Source organism: Nestor notabilis, unplaced genomic scaffold (assembly GCF_000696875.1).
Source record: "Nestor notabilis isolate BGI_N333 unplaced genomic scaffold, ASM69687v1 scaffold1638, whole genome shotgun sequence".
Taxonomy (NCBI): Eukaryota; Metazoa; Chordata; class Aves; order Psittaciformes; family Psittacidae; genus Nestor; species Nestor notabilis.
The window spans coordinates 32,032-51,686 of NW_009939423.1; the positions used below are offsets into that span (position 1 = coordinate 32,032).

Below are 19,655 nucleotides of genomic sequence, written 5' to 3' on the forward strand. Positions count from 1 at the left end.
CATATGGAAATGAGATAGATAGTGTAGAACTCATTATATTCCTATATAATTCGATAGAACCACTTACAGTCAGACCCTGATTTTATTTTGGGCCTCTTCATTACTTCGCAGAGATGAAAGATTCCCCTCCCCTTCTCTATGGCTCTCCTTTCAATCCTACCTTACCCTTGGCACCATTAAAGCAACAGAACATCATTTCAAATGCACTATATCATTTGATCTTTTCCAACACTGAAGAACATGATGTTCAGTCTATTTATAGAACAATGCACAGAATATGGAGTTTAATGGGTCTCGGCTTCTCTACTAGTCACAGATATCCTGGCTGATTAAACACACGACTTTGACTAAAGTGGTATATTATGCAAAACTTAGGAATGCAGAAGGGTCAGGAAGCGCCTGGAGCCCAGAGACTGGTCCCCTCCTATTGACAACTTCCTTTTGTACATTTTGGTCTTGAACTTCACAAGCTCTGGCTTAAGCTTAGTGAAGCTCCTACTGGGCATTTATTTTAGAACTCCATTCTTCTAGCTAGAAAATCTCTTCTGAATTCCAGGCTGCCTGTATTTGTTGCCAGTTTTACTCAGTTGCCATTGTATTGACTTTTTCTTTTTACATAGACCATTCCCTTTCTGGTGTTTGCTGCATTCTATAGGAAAGAATAGAATAGAGTCTGACAATTCTCACTTTATTCTTTCGCTTGACATTTAAGTAGTAAGCTTTTTTTGGAGGCTATTTCATATTTTTATCCCCTGTTATGTTTAATGCTTTTTTTTTGGTTATCCATCCACCCAGTAAAGGTTACAGTCAGACCTTTGTCTCTAGAAGAACTGACCTTATGGACAGTTCTTCCTTGATTGAAATACGTTATACACAGTTGCTGCATCTTGGCTGAAGTTCCAAGCTTCCTCTGGGCTGAAGTCCCCATGCTACTAGTCCAGCTGACTGCCAGAGCTGATGCTCTTCACTCCTGAAGGTTGCCTCTTGAAGTAATAATAATAAGCATGGAATCCTGCACTGGTTTGTGTTGGAAGGGACCTTAAAGCTCATCCAGTTCCAACCCCCTGCCAAGAGCAGGGACGACTTCCATTAGACCAGGTTGCTCCAAGCCCCTGTGTCCAACCTGGCCTTGAACACTAGGGATGGGGTACCATAATAATAATAATAGAAATTCCTACATATACTTTTTTCCTATTAATGCTGTAGCAGATTTTGGAGCTTGGGTCAAAATCTCTCCATGGATGCATGGTCATAGAGGCACCATACCAGTTGTAGTCAGAATCTGGTATAGTTTGTTAGAGTTAGAAATGAAGTATTATGTGGTTTCCAACAAGGTGTCAGAATTTGTCTGGAAACATATTACTTAACGTCTTCTCAAGGAAAGAGCCTCATGTTCTTCTGCATCATTAATAGAGAGGCTGCTGTTCTCCGTTAGTCTAAAACCAGGTTCTGTGTTTTGCTGAAAGCAAAGTGTGATGAGCATCTGCCTAGCTGTGATTTAGCGCTCTGTCTTTTTTTATCTGTGTTTCCACATCTCACTTTAATAACACCTTGCAGCCAGTTCACACCCTAGTTAATAGCTATAAAGTATGCAGGGGATGGAGAAATTAACAGAATTTGATCTAGTGTCACATGCCAACTTACCAGACCTGATATAGGAGCACTAATTAATGGTGTGGAGGCCTGTGGGTAGCTATAGAAAATGAAGGCAATTGCTTCCCACAGCTTCCTCACCAGGAAGATAATGAAAATGGGGGTTTGGGGACAGTGATCACAAAACCTTTGCATGAAATTCAAGGAAAAAAATAGACAAACTTGTAAAATTCATGCTCTTCATTCTCCTCCATGGAATGAAGCCCAAAGGGAAGAGATAAAGGTGGGGCTGTTTCCCTGCCTCATTGCCAGCTTATGGGCATGTATGTGTTCTCTGACAGGCAGGTACCCACTGGCAGCAAGGTGAGTGAATGGGGTTAAGTAGGAGTGTGGGCAATGCTGTTGCTCCGGGCAGGTAGGGCCCTGAGCTGTGCTCCATCCCACTTCTCTGTGCTTTCAGCTCGAATTGAGAGAAGTGTTTCTGGCTGGCAAAGGAAAATTGCTCAGAACTCATCAGATGACAATAGTTGCTGAGCGGTGCAATTAGCTTTCCTACTGGAGCTGCTCTTAGTTGTTGTTCCTGGGGTCCCCGGGGACAAATCTTTTGCATTAGGCTTCTGGGGAAAAAATCCATCACAAATCCATCCCATGGTCCTCTTTTCTTTCAGCCTTCCAGTACCTATGCTTAGAGAACTGGGCTTATTCAGCCTGGAGAGAGGGAGACCTTAGAGCAGCCATTCAATACCTTAAGGGGTGAGCATTAAGGTTCCTTCCAGTCCAGATCATCCTATGATCTTGTGATAACTGAAGACTCTTAGAGGACTGTGTGACTCCGCTCATGTCCTTACACTGACAGCCACAACATGTTGGCTCTGTGTGTGTGTGCAGATGTGGTGGGGGAAGCCTGCGGCGCTGTCCTAGCACTGGAGCGGTTCTCAGCTGCAGAGTGGGAATGATTGTGCCGCTCTGGCCCTTGTTTGTGCATTCCAGCATCCCTGCGTGTTCCCACTAGAGTGGCTCCTAATTGTCCTGACTCAGTTGCTAACAGAGCTGATGCTTCAGATGTGAATAGAAACAGGCTGGTGCCTGGATACCAGTGCTCATGGACAGTGTGCGGAATTGGTCTTTATTATTGTATTTGTTCTGAGTTAATGCTGAGTTGGATCTAAATGGCTGCACTCACATGGAGAGCAGGTGGCTGGAATTACCTCAGGCAGTGCCTGCATAGTAAACAGAGGAGTTCTGCTGCACTGTGACAAAGAGGAGAAAAAAGGAACTATTTCCTGCGGAGCAATTTGTCTGGTGGGTTGAAATGCTGCTTCTTCCTGCGCAGTACTCGCTGTGATTTCCCCAGAGAGATGTGTTTTTGAGGGTTATCTCTAAGTTTTATGTGTGCTCTTGGTTCCCTTGCCTGCTCATGAGGCCTTCTCTGCCAGCATTTACTCTTGCTCTACTTGCTACTCGTGACAGGTCAGGGAAGCACACACTGACACTTCTGCTGCCTTGTTTGGTGAGTCAGCAAGAATTGCTTGTGCAAAACCTCAGGGAAATTTAAATTCCTGGCCGTGGATGGTATTACCATAAGATGGTTTCACTTTATGACCTTGTGTGTGTACAAGATTCTGCAAGAATCCACTGAGCTGGGAAAAGAAGTGGATTTATCCCAGTTCTATGCATGAAAAACCTGAGAGAAGGAAGTACGGGAGGGTGCTGCTGCTGCTGCAGCATCAGTTTGTCAAAGCAATGAGACTGGTTGTAGAGGAGGGACCAAAGAGGACAGCAGGCTCCTGCTTGTGCCTGGAGAGAACCTGCCTCGTGCTGGTTGAGAGCCTGATGCAGTGTTAGAATTACCAGCAGTTACTGGTTGATGGGGTTTTCGTGACCTTCAAACAGCAAAGGCTTCTTCTGAGTGGGGCTTTGCAGACCACTGCTGCTGGGTGGAGTGGGAGGGATGGAGTAATGAGATTCTGAGATTCTCGAGTTGGGTTGTATGAGACATCTGGCAGTATGTGAGCAGGGAAGTTCTGCAGGGCCCTCGGGAGATGTGCTGGGAGGCTGCAGAGTGTTCCCATCTCTGTGTCATACGTGAGGACTGAGAGCCCCTGCTGCCATCCCAGCACCACGTGTGTCAGCAACAAATGTTGTTGTTCATCTGCTTATTGCTGCCATGGTACAAATTAGTAACCACAATAAGCTTTACTACCATTTACACCCACTTCTAGTTATGTTTTTTTCCAGTGGATATATCCATATCCATTAATCTAGACATAACCATATATTGCAGTTGGTGAAGGGGTGTTTGAGCTGTAGTCATTCTGTAGCCTGGGAGCTGCAGAGGAGCCAAACTGCGCCCAGCCCACTTGATTCTGCATTACTTAGGGAGAGTTGTAAAACTAACTAGTTAATTAAGTTAACAGCAAAGAATGTGATCACTAGAATCCAGTTCCAAAGTGGGATAGGGCTTCCCAACCATTTCTGGCTGAATGTTTGGCACACAGGTCTCCTGGATAAGGTAGTTTGAGCTTGCATATTTCGGGCATCTGGGATGGAGTGGGCAGCATTAGCCATTACAAATCCTACCAACTGTGCTACATAATGGAGCCATCTGGACAGATGCTGCCATGTACAACCCGTACTTCCAGCAGGTGGGAAAGGGGACACCCTCTTGCTGAGGTGACCAAGGAGAGACCCTGAGGATGGATTAGTCGGGTTCTTAACGCATTGCAGGCTGTTACCTGGTAATGACCAAAACATGACGTGGAAGGGCCTCAAGGCATGAAGCAAATATTGAGTGGCTTCTGTATCCGAGTGGAAGCAATTTCAGCTGGGCATTGGGCTACTGTTGACAACAGGCTTAATGTTTTGATGTATGGGCTTGCTTTGGAGGCTGAACCTATAAGCTCTAGCTCACTGGTTTAAATCCTTCCTTTCAGAGGAGATATCTACTTGTCTTACGCAATTTGGGACCCAGGGAATTTGAACTAGTTGAACTGATGGAAAATGCCATTTTGCTTTTCTGGACAATATGAAAGAAAAGGTAAAGGATTCCTGGTTGGTTTATTTGTTTGCTTTGTGAACTGTATTAGGGGATGTGACAAACAGGAAACAGGAGGAAGAGAAAAGAGGTATCTACCCCAGCCAAAAATGAAATAGCTTTAAAAAATAAAAGAAGCTTTTTCCCCCGCTGAAAACTGTTAAATATCAACAACAACAACACCACATTCCATGCAGATTCACTGTGGTTGAAAAAACCCAGTTTGTTAAATGTCAGCCAGCTCCAGTTTTAACCTTATTGTCTCTTTCTCTCTCCTTAAGTTCCCAACCCCATCCCCTGCTGGGATCTGAGTCATGTTCTGTTGCCGAGCTCTCCTCGCACAGCTTTGCTCCGGTCGCTTTTCTGGCCGTTCTGTTCCATGCTCTGAGGTTCACTTCCCCACCTCCAAAAGCTCAGGGTGTCAGCTGCGCACCAGAACGTTTCAAACCGACTCCCCTGCTCTGCAGCAAATCAATTATTCTAATGGCCTCGCTATTGACAGGCGCGTGGGCCGCCGCTCTCATGGGTATGGCAGTGACATAAATCTAGTATTAAGCATTCTCTTCATCACCACCTTCCCTCTCCATCCCCTCTGCTGACTGCAGCCTGTTTTCCGTGCCTCTGGGAGTAACGGCTGGGTCTGGAACAGCCTGTTTCTAATGTGCCTCTTATGGAACAATCAGAAAGACATTTGTGTCCTTACTCTTCCTTCCTTTTGGCTTAAGCCCCTTTTAAGCATCTCCATAGTTACCTCTTCATCAGCCTGCAGAGTCATAGCTGCCTGTGTGCAACCATCTCAGGAGTAGCTCTCGCTGTCTGGAATAACCTTCCTCCATCTACTTGTCTCACTGACTTCCATCTGAAGAGACAGGGCTTCTCCCTTGTCCCTTCATTCTTTTCTTCTCCTGATACTGGTTCTATGATTGAATGCTTTAATTCATCCACCTGACAATGTGGCCACTCCTCTGCTTCACCTAATTTATACCATCTAGGCTTTGATAGCCTGTATTACAGTTTTCAGCTCTATATTATGGTTTTATATGAGAGCAGCTCTACAAAATGATTTTTGTCCTGGGTAGTTCTTTTCTTACCTAAATCTGCGTGTTTCCTGGAAACTTATAGCCTAGAGGATGAAATGAGAAGTCTATTTTGCAGTACATTGCCTGTTCTTACAGCAAGTCAAAGGCCACTAGATAATAAATGAAATGAGTTGTGAACAGACAGAGAAGCTGTAGTCCTCAAAATCATATTTACTGCAGACCCAAAACCAAGCACTGTGATTACTGAAGTTTTACATCTGTAGATGACAGTTTCAGTTTAGCCGCTGTGAAATGCACCACTAAAACCACGCTAATCCCTCTGAGATTATCAACCACTTCAGTATCTCGGCCCATTTAGCAGATCTAACCATTAAACTGTAAATGCACTCTAAGCAGGGTTTTCTTACAGCCTCTGAGCACTGATATTTCTCCTCTGCGGTGCAGCTGGGAGGAGGCACAACTTATTTGTACCAGGTCCCTTTCAGAACATGTGTTGTCCCCCCAAATGAGAAGATCTGAACAACTTGGCCAAATTGTAGTCCTAAAGGGGCTGGTCTAGTGGCCTTCTGCCTGGGTCTAGACCTCCCTGTGCCCTCTGATGCTGTTCTAGACTGCTTTAAATACACTTTTGAGGGCTTTGTGTCTTCATCTTGCACGTGTGTTCACGTGTGCAGGGAGCTGGGGCTGACAACCACAGAGGCTTAGCCCGTAATGCTGCATTGACCTTGTTACAGCACTTTTCTTACTGCAAAGCTGCCAGTGCTCATTGCTCTTTGTCAGAGATGGGCCCACCGAAGCAAAGCCACGTTTCTGAGAGCTCCTGTGTGGTTTATTGCCAGCTCCTGTTTCCCCATGGAAGGGGATGTTGGATCTCTGGGGTCACACTGCTGTAATTAGCGGGACTGTATTGGAGCAGTGGGGGGAGATATCAAAGGGATCTCTGGTTGTCTGTCTTTGAAGCATTATTCCAGGAACAATAAAATCCCAACAGAACAAACTAACTTTGGGGTACTTAGCACACTCTAACCTCAGTTAGTTATTGTCAAGCTGGGCAAAGACAAATGTCGTTGGACCTGGGAGACCAAGGACCAACAAAGGCTCCTGTAGCACACTGAAAAACACCTTTGCAGCAGTATTTTCACGAAGAGGGCTAGTGTCTTCTCTCCTTTTTTTCCCTTTATTTTTTGTCACTGTTCATGCAAAGACAGGGCTTTGATTTCTCCACTTAAATACATGAATTTTCCTGTCAGCAGCTAGAGTTCACTCAGGAAGGATTCTTCTTGCAGGTTTTTTGACCGCTCTCAGAGTCCAGAGGTCTACAGCATTCCCGGAAACCTGGGGAGAGCAATCTGCACTTCTGGGATCTTTGCTGCACTAAGCTTAAAGGCCACATCTATTCTTTTCACTACTGGCTTATCTGGCAGTCTTCCCATTGCACATTTCTCTACTGCCCTGCTCTGGTGGGAATAATGTGGCCTGGGGTTGGATTCCCTCATCTGCAGCTTCTGAACAATGAACTGTGCTGCTTTTTCTACCACTTCTAAAGGAGAAGCATTTCAGTAGCTGTTAGTAGCTGCCTCTGCTTTCTCTTTCCAGGCTTGCAAAGTGGGAGGTGTAGTCCTCAAACCAGCACCAGATACGTGTCTCCTACTTCTTCACATTACATCTCGCTGCAAACTCAACGCAGTGAGAGACTCCAGCATTATCTGAATTACAAAGTCATTCTATTGTCAAGCCTTTTAAGTGTCAAGTTGTCTTCAAAGCAAAGGCTGTGACATTCACTAAAGAACAGCATCATTTCAAAGTCAGGAGGGTCTATTCTTAGCACATCAGTCAAAAAAGGAAAAAAAGTCTTTGGGGGAAAAAAACCCATCAATTTTACTAAAGTGAACCTTGTCAGGATGATCAATTCCTCTTCCATCCAGCTTGACCTGGTCCTTGACGCATGCCGGCGGACAGAATTTGATGACACAGCACAATAAATGGAGATTGCCAGATCTCCTTGTAATTAATTCTCTTGCAGTGCAGGTTTGGCACAGAACAATTTATCTCCCAAGTGATAAGATCACTGGTAGCTTGGTTTTGTTTTTCCTTTTTAAGGAACATTGCTCCTCAGTTAGTTGAAGAAGAGGCGCTGGTGTTTAATAGCCACCTCCTGGTATTTTATTCTCACTATTTATAAACTTCTTCCTGCTAGACCCCAACAGTTAAGAGACAAAGTTAAGACTGAGAACGTCATAACCCAGAGGGACACTGGGGCTGTGCTGCCTTCTCCTGCTTTTCTGCAGCCCCTTGGATCTCCCATACACTGGAGAGCCCAGGTTTTCCCACACCTTCAAACCTGGGAATGTCACATCCAGCCGGTGTGGTTCTTGTACAGTACCTTTCCCTGTATTATTTCTCACTGGAAGACTTTAGTCTGAGTTCATAAAAAATAAACGAGCATGGTCTATAGCCTGATCTTAAATCTACTTGTACCTTATGGAAGTTACAATTCTAGAGCTAAATAGAACTTCTTACGAAGTGTTTATACTAAAACATGCCTTACAAATTATTTACTCTTAAGAGAGAAACATAATTCATTTAGCACACTAGAATCTGAGTAAAGACACCTGTGTTATTTCTTCAAAGCTGCATCTTCAGAACACTGCTTATAAGGAGCTTCTGCTGGTGGGCTCTTCATATTCAGGGACTGAGAGTGTGCAAAGAGCTTTTTCCAACCTTCCTGAAAAAGCCTTTGCTTCTTTATTTAGATGGGGAACAGAGTTTTAACTATTACTAAAACTTTCCTATTTTTAAAGAGGGGATTGAATTCCCTGGAGGATGATGCTGGAAGGGAGTATGGTATCAGAGCTGCTTCTTTACATCCCTGTGTGCATCCTGGCCGTCTCCAGAGAGACTGTCATTAATGTGCTGCTGTCTCTGTCTTTCTCTTCAGTATTCAGGCAGTGATGATCATGTGAAAATTACTCACACTTCTGACTTGAGAAAACTTTCTTAGCCCAGAAATTAATCCAGTATCAAGGGAATTAGAAATTCAAATGGGGAGAAATTATACACTCTGTATGTCAATACAGCAACCCTTATAAAGGCTGCAATCAGTCATATCGGCATCAAAGGTGCTGGTACATTTCCTTGTCCGACAAATAAAGAAGAAGGTGAACCAGAACAAGAAACTTTGCTGTGCTGCCTGGAGAGGAGGACAGCCCCGTCCGAAAGGAGCTTCTCTGTATTGTGACCCATGGTTATGCACAAACCTGTTTGTTAATCTTGCCTGTTTATCTGCTGCCCCACTGTAAAGCAGATTCAGTCTCTGTGGCAATGTGCTGTTTCAGCCCAATTCTCTCAAAGTCTTCAGTCATTTAAACGGGCTGGTGCACTATCCCCTTAACAAACGTCTGTGGGAATGCTCCAGTCCTTCCCATGCATTGACAGCCAGCGTGCTCCTGTTGCAAATTAAATCCAGCTACCTTATGCCTGCGTGCAGCCTTGCATTAGGCAACTCGCTCTGCACATCATTTAAATTCATTAAATGAATGTAATGGTCCATACTGGTTTCCCACTGTCCAGCTGCTGCCTGAACAGTGGGTGGCACAGAGTGGATTTCCATTATGATATCTTTAGGTTTTATCATCTATATTATGTTGTCTGACTAACCAGATAAACAGCTCTCCCTCAGAAACACCTCCCCACATTCCTGCAGTTTGATGTTTCGCATGTAAGAAGCCAAACCTAATGCAGGTATGTGTAAAACCCAGCAGTGACTTAAGGAGGCTTCAGCTTGTTCCTGTATGATTATGTCTCTCTGCCACTCTCCTTATGTGTTTTGACTGCCAAATATTGTGGTTTTGTAGGTCTTGTATCTCAGCTCTCTGCTGTCGGCTCCCTGAGACGCAGGGAGTAGGCACGGCCCAGATGCTTGCCTGAAGCAGAAATAGCACATCTTTCTACTACTATCCTCCATCAGCTCCCCTGAGCCTGGAATTTCTGGCAGGCAGCGTTCCACAGGGAGAATACAAACCCCAGACCTTTAGTTTGCAGTTGTTGTAACAACCTGATGCTGGTTGTGGTATAATTCAGCTGACTTAGAGATATAATAAATCTGTTATACTTAGTGAATCAGTAACTGGTAAAAACTGTTCCGAGTTTTGGCTGTTCAGTACTCCCCTCACGTTACCAGGGGCCTTTGTGTGTTCCCCATGTTTTGTCTGTGTTACATCCTGCAGCTTTGAGGGGGGATGTGTGCTGATGAGTAAATGTTTCTGGATGGGTATTTTCAAAACTCCAGAGAGACAACAAGAACCAAGCAGCCAGAAAGATAAACAGCTCCTGTTAATGATTGAAGGGTATATGGGTATATTTATCTCAGACTGGTTTGTAGCAAATATGAACAATAAATGCCCCATTGCTTCTCACGTTTAAAATACACCAGTACACAGAGTGTGCAGTTGAACCAACTTGTATGTGCGTGGGTACCATGCATAGGATCCCAGCCGGGTTTGGGTTGGAAGGGACCTCAAACCTCATCCAGCTCCAACCCCTGCCCCGGACAGGGACACCTTCCACTAGAGCAGGTTGCTCCAAGCCCCTGTGTCCAACCTGGCCTTGAACACTGCCAGGGATGGGGCAGCCACAGCTCCTCTGGGCACCCTGTGCCAGCGCCTCAGCACCCTCACAATGAGTTATAGGCAGTTATAACGTGATGTTGCGCGGGTGGATAGTGCAGGCTGCCCTCTGCAGTGCTCTCCATTGTCCCTGGTGTCTCACAAGCCCCATGGTGGCAGCAGGGGCTGAGCGGGGGGAGTGTGACTCTTACCTTCTGTGCTCTCCGCTTGTCGGCTCTCTGGTTCTGGTGGTAAATTCGGCTGAAGTTGGAAACAATGACTGGAACCGGCAGAGCAATGACCAGCACCCCGCTCAGGGAGCAAATGGAGCCAAATATCTTCCCAGCAATTGTCTTGGGCACCATGTCACCATAACTAGAGGGGGGAAAAGAAAAAAAGGGAAGCCCGTCCTTCAGACAAGTGCAATGGCACCAAAAGCCTTTTCTTGTTCCCTGAGTGTGCAGCAACGGAGTGTCCCCGTTAGACACCAAAGGTTAGAACTCCACCATGCACGCAACGGTTCACGTGGTGCTGTCATCCTGGAGATGACAACTTGCGCTCTGCTTTGGCCATGAATTAAGCTGAACCAAAGCAAGGCACTTATGATGCAGAATAGCCCCGCCGGCTCAGGCAGCTGCTGGGTACGCTGAACTCGCGTCCTCGCTCATGTAGTACCTACCTCTCCATGTAGATGAGCTTTAACAAGCTGAAAACTGTATGTCTGCTGTGAACAGGTCCGTCCCCTTGTACCAGGTGCAAATGAGGACTGCTTTACACTTTGAAACCCCAGCAAGGCCCTCTACACTCAGAAATTTGGGGTTCATTCAAAATCTGGCTTCACTAAAGAGTGAATTCTCACAAATATGAGACCAGCTGAAAGATCTTCAGGCCTTTGACCCAGCAATCTCCATTAACAACTGTAATTTGTAGGTTAAATCACACCAGCAGAACCCAAGATGGAATATTCTGTTTTGCACAAAGAGGATGCTGGTTTAGGTTCTGTGGATTCCACACCACAGAAATCGGTGAGTGCTTATTTGCTGTCTGTGGGTTTACTTTGTGTATTGCAAAAGCTTTCTGCAGCAGTTTTAAGGTTAAAGCTTTAATGCTGTCCTTATGTAAAGGAAACCTGTGTGCTTTGCATTATAGCTACTCACCTGTGCTGTGAAACTGAGCATGGATGTTATTCCCTCATGGAACACGCGGTACTGAAACTGCTCTGGGACTCAGGCACCAGGTTGACTACTCTGGCTCACTGAACGCTGTGTTACAGCCAAGAAAACAAGGATTTTGAATTCTGGTTTACTGTTTGGCCTGACACAATCCCCATGTTGCATCCCAGGTACTTGGACCTCTTAATTCTAACCCAACTGTGCCATCACTCACGATTCCCCTGTTTCCCAGCACAACTTTTGATGTGCGGAGGGCACCAGATGTTGGCAATGCAGATGTCGTGCCCTGCATTCAGCAGATGCGGTGGTACCCTCCATGGGAGGCTCTTCTCCCCTGCAGTTTGCCCTCTAGAAGTGCCTTCAGTGCTTTCTCCTGCGACTGGTTGATAAGCAAGCAAAAACCCGTGCAGAAAGCTGGATGTGGACTGCAGCGTGTTCTGATCGTGCAGCAAAAAGCTTGTTTGTAGCTAATGCCCCTGAAGTATGATAGGAACATGATTAGCACAGCCACTGACTGAATTTACAGGCCTTGTTGTGTGAGCCATTTATTACATGCTTGTGTGCAAGTGTATATTAATATCAATATTCATTGAAGTAATTTTCATCAGGAGGAGAGGGAAAAGCAAGCAGCCGAATAACAGCAGATTTATATACAAACCCCTGGTACTGGAATGACTGTATAGAAACCACCAGGGGCCAGGAATTCCCGAGGTACCTCTGTGACTGGAGAACACGAGGTACTCTCTGAAATCCCCCTGCAAGCAGGTTTATGTGACCTGCCTGTACCCTGGGGCAGAGGAGAGGACTCGGGCACTGCAACCTGCTGAGTCCTGCAGCACACAGGGAGAGGATGTTAAACCAAACTCTGTTTTAAGGAAGACATTCCTTGTTTGGGAGGAATCTGGGGAGGCTCCTAGTTGCTATCAAATGGTGTTTGGGATTTGTGTGCGTGGAGGTGTTGTAGTGTTGGTGCAGCAAATATTGGAAAGCAAAATGATTTATAGTTGAAGCTTTGTTTCTACCTTTGATGCTGGCGCATGACTAACAAGAAACTTCTAAGGGAATTGAGTTGAGCCTATGAATAATTCACATCCAAGGAGAAAACCAAACATTTCAAACCACCTTTTTTATCAGCTGAACTTCCTTCCCCAATCCAAGAACTCACTGGTGCCATGGTCAGGACTCATGGCACATCAACTGCTTGCTCCTGGAAATCTCATGTGCTCTCCTAAGCTCAGTGGTGGGGCAGTATGGCCCAACATGTGGGGGAAGGATGATCATCCCCTGGCTATAAACACTCTTTGTGTCCCAGGAAAGGCCTAGTTTCAGGCCAAGTGACAGGTTTTCTTTGGCATTTTCAGTTTTTGTTTTGTGTGTGTTTGGTTTGGTTTTGGTACAAATGTTTCAGGCTTCCCTATCTAAGGCTTAATCATCCCAAGCAGAATCCTTCTCCTGCCTTTACCTGCATTGAAACTTCTCAGAATACCTCAAATCAATAGAATGCTATTCATGTCTATTAACTTCTTAGCTGCTGCTTTATGCAGAGATGGTTTCAGATCTTCTGCTAAGTGACAAGCTCTCCTGCCTCATTTCACAGTGCTCTAAAAAGAAATCTTTCTTACTTTCCTCCTGCTGCCCCTTGGCACAGTAAGGCTGAAAATTAATCATATGGCTTCAAGCATGATCCCAGTGACCTGGAGCGCGAGGAGAAAGCCCTTCTGTGCAGTGTGGAAAGGATAATAAGAAGTGTCTGGCTCACAGTCTGGCTTGTAGAGTTTTATTCTTACACACAGACTGAGAGTTACCTCATTACTTGGGACTTCAGAGAAGGTGCTTTAAAACACCATCAGGAAGATCAAATTGTCTTGGAGGATTTTGCTGGGGAGATGTAGAACTTCATTTGCAAAGCCATTAGAGACAGTGCAATGAGGACTTCGGCACTGGCTGGAGCAGGCTGCACCCAAACAAGACCTGAAATTGTAACGCTGACTTCTGGATCTGCTGCAGGGTTACCTGTTGGGTTTGTCCCTCTGGGTTTACACCTCACGTTGTGCTCTTGCAGCCACGGTCTCTGGCTCTACTGGGCTGACCTGCAGTGTGAGTGATGCTGATGTTTGGAAACGTCCAAGCTTTTTGATCAGAGTAAAACCCAGGTGGAGCTTGATCTAGATCCACTTGCACTTCATGAGAGGCCTCCCTTTGGCTATGATGGGGTTTGGAATGAACTATAAAGCTGCAATTGTTCTACTCCCATATTGACATTTGCAGCTACTGCAATATTAATTGCTGGAGTGACTATTTTTATCCCGATGGCACCATAAGGTACTAATGGCCTTATGGCATATTTGTAACAGACACAGTGCCAAATAAACCCATCTATTGGATTTCATTTACTACTGATTGGCATGTTAAACCCCAAACTTCTTTTTCCCAGACTGGCATGAGAGAACTCAACTTTCCCATTGATTTATTTAGTAAAAGCCAACTTGTCACCTAAAAAACTTCTTCTCTGTATAGTGCATTTTAAGTAATTCATCAATAATCTCATTAGAGCAGCAAGAAGATAGAAGAGTTGGGTAACGATTAGCATTCAGAGGGTCTAACGGGATGTTTTGAGCCTGTAATAAAACAACAGGAGGCTGTGAATTCAGTAGACTTTTAATGTGACCTCCAGTAAATCACTGTGGCTTTCTATACCTCAGTTCGCCATTATGGGATGCAATTAGTTCTTTATTCTTTGCCCCCTTCGTTAAGTAGGTGGTAGCTGCTTCAGAGCAGGAGCTGTCCCATATGTTCTGAACATACCCACCACCCAGCAGTGCCCCCTAACTGCTACTGCATTGATAACGTTGATACTACAAGGTGGTTGTACAGAAACCTGGAGTAAACACAGCCTGTATGTAGCTCCAGGCTTGTGCACAGAGCAGTGCTCAGCACGGGCTGGGTGAGATGTGGAACATGCCTGGAGAGAAACATCTTTGCTATTTATTTTGCCAGGAATTAGATGGCAACAGATTGAGCCCATGTTCGGTTGCTGAATTCACCTCTGTGAGGGGCTGCCCTTGCTGCCACAGTCCCTGCAGTGCTCTCTCTGCACACTGATAGTGATTCTGGAGCCTTCACACACGTATCCCAAGTTTCCAGTGACATAGCTTCAGTTTATCCCCTTTTCTTCTCCTGATGTCCTTTCATAGCCCCATTTCCTAACAAGGAGACACTGAGAACACTGAGACGCGTACTTGCTGTAAGCAGAGCGTAAACCTCAAGTAAAGCCTTAAACAGACAAACCAGGAAAAAACCCAAATAGGAAATGACTTTTAAGTGGCCACTTTTTAGACTGGAGAAGACTCTGAATGCAGAATTTCATCACTTTTTTTCTTTGTCATGTTGTCTTTAGGCACAGAAGGGGTTGTGTGTCACTCACCCTGATTAGCAGCTATTAGCTGTGACAGCATAATGTGCTGGTGTTTTTCTCTCTGTCAGTAGAGAGAATGCTGTCAAACAGAGGTCACTGTTCGGAGTTCTGGTTTAGCAGCAGAGGTGTCTGGATACTGCTTAGCTCCCCAGCTGGAGACAGCAATAAATAAGGTGCTGAAGAGCTCATCAAATGACTCGCTCTAAAAATAGCCTCTCAGCAGCATCTCTGATGATCCCATCTCTCTGTGCAATGTTCACGGCCCTAGAAATAGGGAATTGTAGTAAAAAAGCTGGTAGATCCTATGGAATAGGAACATGGGAAGGTGCTACAGAAGGAACAACTCTGTGGGGACAGTGAAATAGGTTTTTCAGAGGTTTCTCTTTTTCAGCAGCCTTTTTAAGCGTTGACTTCTCAGCAGGTATGGACCTGGGAAGGGGCTTCTGTTCATAGATCATCATCATTGTCCAGCTCTTGTCTCCATTGGTTCCTCCAGATGCAGAGGAGCTGAGAGTGCAGTTGAAAATCGATAAACCTGTGTCCCAGCTCCTTCCTTACCAGCAAAAGACCTGGCTTTGGACAGAGCATCAGGTCCAGCACCCTCCTCTCTCCGGAGCTGGCTCGAGAGCGGTTGGTTGGACCCTCAGATGGCTTAGTTCAGGTCACAGAGCCTGAGGACATGGGGACAGCTGGCTCCTGGATCAAACAGTCAGAAGGGGACTGTGCTTTCACTAGTTGCTGTGGTTAAGCAGTCAAGGGACATTTCTTGCCTAGTGGTGCAAACCCATGTGATTCTGCAGCCTGTGAAAGCTGAAATATCTCGTGGAGGATGGGAGCAGAAACAATGCTGCTTTGAATGATATACTATTTCTGCCTCATATGGGCATTAAAAGCTCTTTGAGAGCTGCTTTATCTCTCTAACCTTTTGCCCGGCACAGTAGAGTCAAAAGAAGATTTCACTCCAGCCTGTAAGCTTCTGCTTTTAGGACAATAAGGACAGAATAATAACATTATGTACCATACAATAGAATATGATTTTGAAAGCCTTTTGCATGAAAGAGATAAAATAGAGCATGGAATTAGCATGTAGCTTTCCAGGTGCAAGAGATCCTTCTTTATACTGGAAGTAAATTGCTGTGCAATGTTTTCATTTGCACAAAGGAGGAAAAGAAGAGTCTAAAATTGAGCTAGGATGCTTCAGTTGCATTGCAAGACTGTGTGTGTTGCATTTGATAGCTCAGAGGAGCTCATGTCCCTCCATCTAATAGGTGCAAGTCCAATGTAATCATGCTAATGCTGCTTTGAACCTTCAGTGAAATAATGATCTTGTCACTTCCAATGATGCCATAAAAACAAAAGCAAATATTACTCACTCCTTTCTTGGGTTTGCACATGACAAATGAACAGGGAATTAATGCTTCTGGTACATGGGCTGGGGATAGTGAGATCTTTTGTTTAGGGTTTAATTAATGGTTTCTCTGCTACTTCAGCTGCTTTATCTGCCTTGCTGAAGTTACCCCATCAAACCCCACAGCTCTCCAGAGCAGAGCGAGCTGCTGCTCCCATGTGCCAGTTTCCTGCCCTGTTGAGTTTTATCCTGTCATATATTCATACCTCTGGGTATGGAAAGCTGCTATTGCCTTTTTCAGCAGAGGCATATGTGCTTCATGTGTCCCGGGAAGATGGGAAGAGGGCTCTGGGGCTGCTGGGTCAGTGGTACTGTCTGATGGATTGAATGCAGATGTGACACAGAACCAGTGATGGAGCATTCCCGGAGTCTGAAAGATGACTTTGTTCTGTGGCCTCAGGATAAACAGGTCCACTTTCTATCTGCTTTTCTGAGGGATATCAAGGTGTTTTCAGAGCTGTCCTGGACAAGTGTTGTGAGGATGAATTGGTTAATGCTGGCACGATACCATGCAAATACAGAGGGGTTTTGCAAGTGGTTTGCAGACCTAGCCTCAGTACTCCATGTCCATAAAGCCAGTCTGATATGTTAATGTTTGTTAAATATACTATTCCTGGAAGGAACGGGAGGCACTGATGAAACCTGCCACGTGAGGAGGCTTGTGGTGCCTCTTCAAAAAGCCTGCTGCAAACAGAGTCGCAGCAGCTTGGAAGCAAGAGCATCTATAAACAGGCTGTCAAACAGCAGACTTGAACAGCAAATCAGCTGTGTCCGGGGAAGTACAGAGCCAATTTCATGCTAGGATTCTTTTACATTAAATATACTTATTTTCTGCCTTGTTTTGAGCTGGGCTGCTCCCCAGCTGGGTATTCAACTTCTGCACTATCTGGCTTGGATTTACACTGCTGTTTTCTTTTTCCCTGGCATATTTTATTTGATAATGCTTCCGTGGATGCTTTTATCCTCCCTAGATATTCTGCTGCAATTACATCCCTCAGCCGCACTGTGAGGGATGAGTGCTTGTCGTGGTAGATGCGTATCTGTGCTAGCAGCAGAGGCTTATCTTCAGCACACAGATTCATTTGATGTTTTGTAAAGATGCGGTCAGCAGTTGCTTAGTAGGGATTTTGCAGGTGATGTTGCCTTTTTGAGTTCGTTTTGGTTTATCAACTCATATTTCATACTGAATTTTGTGTAATACAAGGGCTAAGAATTGTGTCTGAAATCACATATTCACGGACTGGTTTGTGTTGAAGGGACCTTAAAGCTCATCCAGTTCCATGGGCAGGGACACCTTCCACTAGAGCAGGTTGCTCTAAGCCCCTGTGTCCAACCTGGCCTTGAACACTGCCAGGGATGGGGCAGCCACAGCTTCTCTGGGCACCCTGTGCCAGCGCCTCAGCACCCTCACAGGGAAGAGCTTCTGCCTAAGGTCTAATCTAAATCCTGAAGAAAGGTCTGATGCTGTTAGGGCTTTTTCTTGTTCTAAGAGACCTGAAAGTGCAGTGACATGGGAAGCTGGGACACCTAAAACTCAGAGGGATTTCTGTGCAGTGCGAGGTGTTATCTCATTGGAACTCACTGATTCGAGGTACTGTGGGGAATTTGCTGGAGATTCATTAAAGGACTGGCCAGATGTCTCTTTATTAACACCCACTTCACCTGGGATGACGAAGGGTCACTGAGGAGATGCTAATTCTGCTGCTTCTCTAACAGTGAGAATTAGAGGCAGGTTATTCCCGAATGACTTGCTCGGGGACAGCCTGTACAAACCCTTGCCGAAGGGATTAGATGGGCTCGGGGTGGGTTGTAGCCAGTTTGTTCCTGTACTTGTACAAGAAAGGTGACCTAGCTGAAGGTCTCTGATAGCAGCTGGTGGCATAAATATTCCTTACAACAACAGCAGGCACTGCCCAAAGAAACAGAAATGTTTATGTAGACTCGGGAATAAACTGAGTAGGTTATTTAATACACTGAGGGTTGAGAATACTTAATATATGCACACACTGGTTCCATTTATTCTTCCTGGCTTGGATCAGCTTCTCAGCCTGTAGGCAGTTAAAACAGATGGTCTGAATTTGGGTAACATTCAGACCTTGAGTTGATGCTAAAAATGGAATTTCATTGGCAAGGAAAGTAGATCAGAAAGCTAAAGCCCCTAGTTTTGAAATGATGAAAGGCTTCTAATCAAGGGTTCTCTATTACCATTCATTAAAAGGAGCCGGGGAGGAAATGGTATCAGAGACCTCTGAGAAAGGGATGCCAAAGGGAGCGGGAACACCTTCCTTCTGCAAGGAGCCTGTGTGTCTGCAAGCTGGCTTGGTGTGAGACATGGGTGTCAGTGTCGCTTCCTGAAGTCCTGCAGGCTGGATGGGAGCCACAGTGGGATGGGAACAGAAGCAACTTTATCTCCTTCAGACACAGGAGTGCTGAGAGGAGCCTCGTTGCATATCCTCTATTAATACCTCACACTAATAGTCCTTTCCACGCTAACGCTGTCACCACCTGAGTCAGGTTCTGGAATTTCATTGCCTCTGCACATTGCGAACCTTAAACCAGAGCTGAGGCTTCAGCCAGAGGCTTCTTTGCTCTTTATCACTTTCAAATGTGTGGTAGCTGCTAGAAATCTTCCTTTGTTGTAGGTGACAGGAATTACACAAAGCAAACGGGGAACCTGCACCAGTTAACACCGTGGTCCCAATTCAGCGCATTGTTTCAGCCCTCACTTCACATTAAGCACATACTTAATTCCTGGTCACTGAAAGCATAATGTGCTTGTTTAGATGGTTTTTTTCTCCAATGGTATTAAGATGAATGTTTGTTCTTTGCATTTGGCAAAGCCGAGCTAATACACTGTTGTTACTCCTCTCCCTGTCCCCTCAAACCACTGCTAGAAATGACCTTTCTCTGAGTGGAGAATTGCTTGTGCTTTAGCTCTGCCAGCAAATGCATCTTTAGAGATGGTGTCAGAGACCTCCTGTTTGTCCTCCCTTGATGGCTGATGGGGACCATCTGCCTTGATCTGTGGATGTCACTGTCACAGTAGCAGGTAACAAAAATAAGGGCTTAAATCTGAAACATCCTGTTGGTTTGTATGACTCAGAAATGATGTTCAGGGTCATTTTCCTAGTGCTTCACAGAAATAGCAGTTTACTGTGTCATACACATCTCTGGGTTTCTTTAAAAATAGGTGAGTTGAGCTTGTTCAGCCTAGAGGAGAGAGGGATCCTTCCTTAAGGGGACACCTTAGAGCAGCTCCAGTGCCTAAAAGGACTACAGGAAACCTGGAGAGGGGCTTTGGACAAGGGCCTGTAGGGACAGGACAAGGGGAATGGCTTTAACTTGCCAGAGGGGAGACTGAGACGAGCTCTGAGGCAGAAGCTCTTCCC

General features: G+C 45.3%; 1 protein-coding gene across 1 annotated transcript in view; it reads right to left on the minus strand.

Moving 5' to 3' along the window:
• KCND3 (potassium voltage-gated channel, Shal-related subfamily, member 3) overlaps nt 1-19,655 on the minus strand; it is a 113,096-nt gene that overhangs the window by 17,887 nt on the left and 75,554 nt on the right. The window contains exon 2 of the mRNA XM_010019831.1: nt 10,484-10,646. Coding sequence (XP_010018133.1) covers nt 10,484-10,646 — 163 coding nt within the window. The remainder of the gene's footprint in view (nt 1-10,483; nt 10,647-19,655) is intronic.